This window comes from Aquarana catesbeiana, linkage group LG07 (genome assembly GCF_042186555.1).
Source record: "Aquarana catesbeiana isolate 2022-GZ linkage group LG07, ASM4218655v1, whole genome shotgun sequence".
Lineage (NCBI taxonomy): Eukaryota > Metazoa > Chordata > Amphibia > Anura > Ranidae > Aquarana > Aquarana catesbeiana.
In genome coordinates this window covers 299167159-299176153 of record NC_133330.1, presented here as the reverse complement: position 1 = coordinate 299176153, position 8995 = coordinate 299167159, and the positions used below count along the sequence as shown (strand labels likewise).

At 43.0% G+C, this 8995-nt stretch overlaps 1 protein-coding gene across 1 annotated transcript in view; it reads left to right on the top strand.

Moving 5' to 3' along the window:
* LOC141103691 (sodium/glucose cotransporter 4-like) overlaps nucleotides 1–8995 on the top strand; it is a 53222-nt gene continuing 44227 nt past the window's right edge. Inside the window, exons 1-2 of the mRNA XM_073593580.1 lie at nucleotides 1–121; nucleotides 5372–5443. Coding sequence (XP_073449681.1) covers nucleotides 8–121; nucleotides 5372–5443 — 186 coding nt within the window. The 5' untranslated portion in view covers nucleotides 1–7. The remainder of the gene's footprint in view (nucleotides 122–5371; nucleotides 5444–8995) is intronic.

Sequence of the window (8995 nt, the reverse complement as noted above, 5' to 3'; positions counted from 1 at the left end):
AGGAATCATGGAGAACGTCACTACAGCTCCAGACAGCGGCCCTCAACGTGCCAAGTTTGAGACTCCAGATATTGTTGTGGTCGTGCTTTATTTTGTTTTTGTCCTTGCTGTTGGGATATGGGTAAGTCCAGAGACTTGTATTCTTTCTCCACAAATGTGCTCTTTAGAAAAAACAAAGTAACAGTCCATTAATAGGTACTCTACCAAAGTAATAGGTTGATCAGCTATTCTATTAGGTATGTATTAGTGGACTGCAAGCTGTTTGTGGGACAGGGATGGATGTGAACAATTACAAGGCCTAGGCACACCTTTCTGCATCAAGGACACCTAAAACCACAGATTAGAATAAATCCCATCATTCTGAGATAGGAAAGAGGGATAATTTATAGCACAATGTATGCAGGTAGAGGACCCACCCCTGCCCTATCTCTATTATATGTACCACAAGCAATTCAAGAGTATAAAATGATTGGGTAAGCCCACAAATACTTTTCTTCTCCAGTACTTTTCCTTAATGGCTCATGTACCTGAACAGTTTGACCCATACAATGTAAAAATGTGGTGTTTTTGGGTGCACGGAAGAGACAGGTGCAACCTATTAAAATTAAAGGGTAACTCCACTTTCTTGGAAAAAAAAAAGAAAAAATAATATAGTGTATACAATTGTGACACAAATCATATTGTAATTGAATGTTATCAAAAATTACCTTTCCTTTTCGATCTGCAGCCGCTGAATTTTTCTGAAAATGCAATGCAATATGGCTACCTGGAGGTGTTTTGTACACAAAATGTGTACTGACCACTCCCCAGAAACATAATTTCCTGCTTGTGTGATTGGCTCACCAAGTCTGCACTAAGATACAAGTCAGATTTCAAGCATCCCCTGCAACAAAATTGTCATTTTTGGTGAGATACTCCTAATAAGAACACATCTAAAGGGATACAGGCCCAGCAGCTTTTCTGATTAGAGCCCTGCAGGTGCCACAGCTGGTTGATAATTATGAAACCACTCCCATTAGACCCACTTTCCAACATGGGCACAGAGAAACAAACAGGGATTTCTTCAGAATAACAAAAGGTAGGAATCTGCAACAGAGTTTGTTAAAATCCTTGCAATATAAATATATTACCCGGGGGGGATGTTTTTTTCTCAACAAAACTGGAGTTACACTTTAATGATATGCTAGAAAACATAGTGGCTTTTTTGTTGTTCTGAGCAGTACTTGCATTTAGGGGCTTATGTGTTCAGAAATGCATGCCCCGTGCGCAGGAATTTAGTGCATTCATGCTCTGTTCAACCAGGTACGCTGCTGCATATTTCAGTCCATAATTTATTTTGACATGCTGCATTCAGCAGGCTGTACGCTGCACCTGCTTCTTCTTTGCACCCAAAAGTGCCAGGTTTTTACAGTGTAGTGGCCAAACCACCCCTTGCATGAGCCCTTATCCTGGGTTTTCAAACTTTTAATTTGTGTTGGATGAAAAAAAAAAAAATTTGTGGTGAATTTTTACCTAGTACCGTTTGGGTTTTTTTTGTTTCTTTAGGGTCTATTTACATTTTTTCCATAGTTTCAATGCACGCGAAAACTAATGTGCTTTGCCATAATGCATTGCAACCAGGGCTTTTTTTCTCAGAGAATAGGTGCAGGAACTCCCCCTTTCTGAGTCACTGCTTTTCTCCCCCCCTACCCGCCTCCAATTCCTGTTCCTTGGTTCCACCCCCTACCCACCTCCCATTACTGCCCTTTTAGAGAATACAGAACCAAGTATAATTTTGTGGCGATAAGTAATTTGTATACTTAGCCAGTAACAATAGAGCCCCCTCCCAGCAACAATAGATTCCCCAACAACAATGGACCTCCCGAAACATATTCCCCCCAGCACCAACAATGGACCCCCGGCACCAACAACAGATCTCCCCACAGCCAGCATCAATAGACTCTCCAGCAACCAGCAGCCAGCAACAATAGACCACTTCCTCAACAATAGATCTCTCCTAACAATAACTGACCCCCCAGCAACAAAGGGTCCCCACCAGATCCTTCTGCAAAGATAGATCCCCTCCAGCTAGCATAGCATCCCCTAGCAGCCAGCAGCAATAGACCCTGCAGTACACCCCAGCACCCCTTACCATTACATACAGTCAGTGCTAGAGGTGCCGAAACTGCGTTCCCCCACATTCCCGCTGAAAAAAAGGCCTGAATTGGCAACACATCTGCTCAACGTGTTGTGTGTTGCAGTGCTATTCATTGTCACTGTCAGTTTTTTCAGGCGAATCTGAACGGAAGCTCCCTGTTAGCCTATGTTGTACAGCCAGATGTCAATGAATGTGTCTAGGTCCAAAAAGAAAAGGAAAAGGCCTGCCCCCATTTAATTTTTTGGGGAAATAATGTTTGTTTACATCTGCCTGCCCGTATGCCTAACCTGGATCTGTTATGCTCTGGGAAGGCAAAAACAAATGGACACTGAAGTCACAAAAATCACATTTGTACCATTCGGCTCCAATTCAGCAGCGGATCTGCTGATGTGAGTTGAAATGGCTGGTGTGAAAGGGCCTGTAATGTATGTAACAATATAAAACATCTTCTTCTCACTAGAAAGTGTACTAAGAAATTGCATTAAAAGAAACCCCAAACAGAGGACGACTCAAAAAAAAAAAAAAAAAGAAAAATGTTTAAGAGCAGATGTCGTCTGGTGTTTCCATATTTTTGTCCAACCCCTGTAATTGCCCAATAAATGAAATGGTTCAGTGGGTTGTCCATCCAAACTTACGTTCTGCAGGATTTTTATATTTTCCAGTACTACCAGTGGCAAGATCTTGCTAAATTCCCAGCACTGCTCTGGGTGACAAGCTGGATAAGTATTGTTCTTCTTTTTGAGAATTTTGTTTTTCAATTTGGTGACAGGGTTGCTTTAAGATGCATATATTAACCACACAGACGTTCATGTACCATATAAAATCTACCCCCTTCCCTTTATTTGCTGTCTTCACATCTGAGAACTCCTTTTTCTTACTTTGTACAGCAGGAAAGGTATTCCCAAACATCTCTACTGTAGCCTTACTATCTCTCATATACAGAAAGCCCAATGTGTCAGAGTGCCATAATAGTTTCTTACAGCCACCTATCATATATTTATCTGCTTTGTGCCAGATCCACCCCTCCTTTTTGACCCCTCCCACTTATAAGCCCCACCCCTATAGCATCCACCCACTCCATCCCCTGTATTCCACTTGCTTCCACCCATAGTGTCAGGAGTATACAGCCCCAGCATCACAGGACAGATTATACAGCCCCAGCACCACAGGACAGAGTATACAGCCCAGAATCACAGCAGAGTATACAGCCCAGAATCACAGCAGAGTATACTGCCCAGATTCACAGCAGAGTATACAGCCCAGAATCACAGCAGAGTATACAGCCCCAGAATCACTGCAGAGTATACAGCCCCAGAATCACTGCAGAGTATATAGCCCAGAATCACAGCAGAGTATACAGCCCTAGAATCACAGCAGAATATACAGCCCCAGATTCACAGCAGAGTATACAGCCCCAGAATCACAGCAGAGTATACAGTCCAGACTCACAGCAGAGTGTACAGCCCTAGAATCACAGCAGAATATACAGCCCCAGATTCACAGCAGAGTATACAGCCCCAGAATCACAGCAGAGTATACAGCCCAGACTCACAGCAGAGTATACAGTCCAGACTCACAGCAGAGTGTACAGCCCAGAATCACAGCAGAGTATACAGCCCAGAATCACAGCAGAGTATACAGCCCAGAATCACAGCAGAGTATACAGCCCTAGATTCACAGCAGAGTATACAGCCCCAGAATCACAGCAGAGTATACAGGCCAGAATCACAGCAGAGTATACAGCCCTAGAATCACAGCAGAATATACAGCCCCAGATTCACAGCAGAGTGTACAGCCCAAAATCGCAGCAGAGTATACAGCCCAGAATCACAGCATACTGGTCATCACTGTTCACATCATTGATTATCATCACATTGCATCACTGATCATCATCCCATTACTGATCACCAATGATCACATCATCAATGAACATCACATTGATGGAACACAGTGTGCCCTTGTACACCTGGTGCCCCCTAGAGTCCATGAGGTTATATTTGTACAGGCTCTTATGTGACAGCCCAATGACCTGTAGTACATAGACAGGACTGTACTCACCACCCACACTGTGTGCCCGGACACCTCCTGATCAGAGAACTTGTCTGCTGTTGCTGGGCTGAGGAGTCAGTTGCTGGGACAAGGACTTGGGGGGAGTCCTGAGTCTGGACTATCCAGCACCCTGTCCCCCTTCTACTTCATGTCCAGCAGCTCAGGGAGATCCTACAAGGCTAGCCTGCCAACCATAGCCGCCAGTGCTCCAGGCTGCCATGTCCTAGGGTGATGCCAATCAAAAACAAAGCACCTGTAGTAATACTATGGGGCGGAAGTATTCCGGCGCAATGCATTGCACCACAAGGCAGGTCAAAACCCTGCAAATGAAGTGTCTCGTCTGCAATCATGTGATTAAATAGATGTCCTGCTTTCCATAGTGCACTGTGTCCCGTGCCCAAACACAGTGCATTTAAAATGGTTGTAAACCCTTTACAACCACTTTTTGCTACAGGTAAGTCTATCATAAGGCTTACCTGTAGCTAACCCGGATATGTCCTAAACCTGCATAGTTTAGATGATATCCTCTGTATCTGCATGTGCCGACATCATTGGCACATGCGCCCTGAAGCAATGGCACGTACGTGCCGTTGCTTCAGTGAGTGTGCCGTTACCGGCGGCTCCCGCATGCATGCGCTGGAGTGACGTCATTAAGGCTCCGGCCAATCACAGCGCCGGAGCCGTCGATACCCGGAACTAACTCCAGAAGTGATGTCGCTAGCCGGAGCGGTGTACGAGGACCGCTGCAGGAGCTTCGATCTAAGGTAAGCAATTCATAATGAGCTAGTATGCTATGCATACTAGCTCATTATGCCTTTGTCTTGCAGGTTTTTTTTTTTTTTTTATTGATCGTGGGTTTACAACCACTTTAAAGGACCTTTTTTATTTATTTATTTATTTATTTTAAATGTACCCCCTATGGACATGCCACCACTGCTGCTTTGGAAATTTCAATCTGATTGGTGTTCCCTAAAAGCGGTCCAGGCAGATGAGGTGCTGCAATGGTAATGTATGAGTAGGAACCAGAGCAAGTTAATTTCTCTTTAAAAATCAAAAAATCTTTAATGACCATAAACACGTAAAGAAAATGTATACATCAATTGCTTGTTCTAAATGTCTTATTTTATAAAGTACTAAAAAATGCAATATAGTGATAGTCAAACTCTAAAATGTTTTCTTTTGTAGTCTTCGGTCCGAGCAAGCAAGGGGACAGTCGGTGGTTATTTCTTAGCTGGAAGAACCATGAAGTGGTGGCCAGTAAGTGAACATATTGGGACTTTCTTGGTTGGTGGTAGGGTTGGTGTAGATGGGCATTTGTTCAGAACTGCTTCTCATTTCATACATTCAGTTTGTGTACAAATCTTGATTCACATGGATTTTTGACCACTCCAGCCCTCATCCCTTATATATCACTTGTGGACCAGAGCAATTTTTAAATGTCCACTATGGGCTTGTTTATCTAGCGAAAACGTTGTCTTTACTTGAGATAACAGAGTAGTACATACTGTATATTGTATTTGGGGGGGGGGGGGGGGGGGGACTAGGCTTTTTAGGCAATACCTTACACTTACAAAAATGGTTTTATTTTCTATGGAATCCATAGACAAGAGATCTAAAAATGCATTTTTTTTTCTTTATTTTTTTTCTACAAATACTGTAGCTGCTGACTTTTAATATAAGGACACTTACCTGTCTAGGGATCCAGTGATGTCCTCACACAAGCCGATTCTTCAATCGGCTTCAGGTGCAGGTGGCGGCATCTTAGCTAAGGGAAACCAGCAGTGAAGCCTTACGGCTTTACAGCCGGTGTCCTACTGCCGCGCTACGCTTTGTTAATGGTCCCGCAGTCTTCTGGGATCTGTGATGTCTCAGAAGGCTGCAGGGGAAGAAGGGGGAGCAGAACTTCCGCACAGATTGCCACAGCGATCTGACTGGAAGTGGGATCGGGTACCTGCCAAAACCAGGTACCCAATCCCCCCCAAAAAGTGCCAAATGTGGTACTGGAGGGGTGAGAATGCAAACCAGTGGAACTTCTCCTTTTGGGTGAAGTTCCGCTTTAAGTTGATGTTAGCTTATTTATTCAAGATGCATGCTCCATATGGAATTCATGATTGATCACATGAACCTGTAACTTAAAGTGGACGTAGCTTCAGATATACTGTATTTTTTTCATGTTAAAAATTAGAAGCCCCAGCTATCAACAATTGAAAGAAAAAAAAAGTTTCACTTATCTGAATCCACTTTAACACACTTTAACATGACTATCGTGGCGCCTTCTCCAGGAGTAATGACTGGTGATCAACTGCTGCATTCTTGGCCCACTGCCAACTGGTCTTGTTGCCGTCTTTGTGATGTCATAACTGGAGCCTTCAGGGCCTTGTGAGGACCCTACTGCTGGACCCATTGGAACATTTCTATGTCAATAGGCAGAGATTTGGGCACCCTAAAAACGACACTTGCACTCTGCAGAGAACAATATAGATAGATAGATAGATAGATAGATAGATAGATAGATAGATAGATAGATAGATAGATAGATAATTACTTTTAACCACTTCAGCCCTGGAAGAATTTACCCCCTTCCTGACCAGAGCACTTTTTGCGATTCGGCACAGCGTCGCTTTAACTGACAATTGCACGGTCATGCGACGTGGCTCCCAAACAAAATTGACGTCCTTTTTTTTCCCACAAATAGAGCTTTCTTTTGGTGGTATTTGATCACCTCTGCAGTTTTTATTTTTTGCACTATAAACAAAAAATAGATACAATTTTGAAAAAAACGCATTACTTTTTACTTTTTGTTATAATAAATATCCCCAAAAAATATTTTAAAAAAATTTTTTTCCTCAGTTTAGGCCGATACGTATTCTTCTACATATTTTTGGTAAAAAAAAATCACATTAAGCGTTTATTGATTGGTTTGCGCAAAAGTTATAGTGTCTACAAAATAGGGGATAGTTTTATGGCATTTTTATTGATAATTTTTTTTTTTTACTAGTAATGGCGGCGATCAGCGATTTTTATCAGGACTGCAACATTATGGCAGACACATCGTACAATTTTGACACATTTTTGAGACCATTAGCATTAATACAGTGATCAATGCTAAAAAATTGCATTGATTACTGTAAAAATGTCACTGGCAGTGAAGGGGGTAACCACTAGGTGACGCTGTAGGGGTTAAGTGTGTTCTAGGGAGTGATTCTAACTGTGGGGGGAAGGGGCTGTGTGTGACACGTCACTGATCAGCGCACCCGATTACAGGTAGAGCTGATCAGTGACAGTGTCACTAGGCAGAACAGGGAGATGCTTGTTTCCATTAGCATCTCCCCGTTCTTCCTCACCGCGAGACGATCGTGGGTATCCCCGCGGACATCGGGTCCATGGGACTCGCGATCGTGGTCATGGAGCTCCCGGTGGGCGCATGTGCGAGCCGCCTCTTAAAGGGCAACGTACAGGTACGTTAATCTGCCTGTATGTGCCCTTCTGCCGCAGTATATCTGCGTGAGGCGGTCGGGAAGCGGTTAAAATCAATTACATACGTTTGATGCATACTACACAATAGAAAAGCACAGGTCAAAATTTGGGGCTCCTATCATCTATGGTTCCAGAGTTATGGGGCTCCTTGCTCAGCTCAGAAACTACATACAGAGCGGCCAGTTTAAATACAAGCTGGCACACTCTGTTTGCAGCAGACTGAGAGGATGAGCTCACAGTGCCTCTCACTTCTTGTCAGAGGCACTGAGCTCAAGGGATAGCTTGGAGCCTTGGACCAATGGTAAAGTACTATTGGACCAAGTCGTCCAATAAAAATGCTGCAGTGGAGGCACGCCTCTCACTGCAGTGTCATAGAAGGGGGCATGTGTTTAAAAGACAAATGCTCCCTTCCAGCCCAGCCCTCTTAACTACAAGGAAAAAACATAGGTTTATTGGTATAAGATTTACCCATAATACCATTTTTTTCTCACACAGTTAAGAGGGAGAATGAGAATCTGCTGCTGTTGAAAAGGTACTGTTATAAACAAGCTAATTCATAAATTATTATACTATATGTTATAAGATAATAATTTTACTGGTGAAATTACTGGTTTGAAGTTTTAACTTCTAAAGCCGTGTACACACGAGCGGAATGTCCGACAGAAAAAGTCAGACGGAAGCTTTTCATCGTCTATTCCGATCATGTGTATGCCTCATCGGACTTTTTTTTTCAAAAATTCTGACGGACCTAGAAATGGAACATGTTCTAAGTATTTCCGACGGAACCAATTCCTATCGGGAAAACCGCTTGTTTGTATGCTGTTCCGACGGACCAAAAACGACGCAATGCTCTGAAGCAAGTACGAGATGGAAGCTATTGGCTACTGGCTATTACACTTCCTTTTTCTAGTCCCGTCGTACGTGTTGTACGTCACCACGTTCTGGACGGTCGGACTTTGGTCATACTTTGGGTTGACCGTGTGTATGCAAGACCGCTTGAATGGAATTCTGTCTGAGTTCCGTCGGAGAAACCTTCGGAGTTTATTCCGACGACAAAAACGGTCGTGTGTACGTGGCATAACTTCAGTAATGTGTCCATTTAGCCAACTGCTTGAGTACAGTTTTTGAAAATATAGTAAATTACCTTAAAGACAATATTTAATAATTATTTGTATATTACTTACTTATGGTAACCCCTTGCCACCCAGGTCAATTCTGGCACTTCTCTCCTACATGTAAAAATCATAATTTTTTGCTAGAAAATTACTCAGAACCAACAAACATTATATATATTGTTTTAGCAGACACCCTAGGGAATAAAATGGTGGTCTT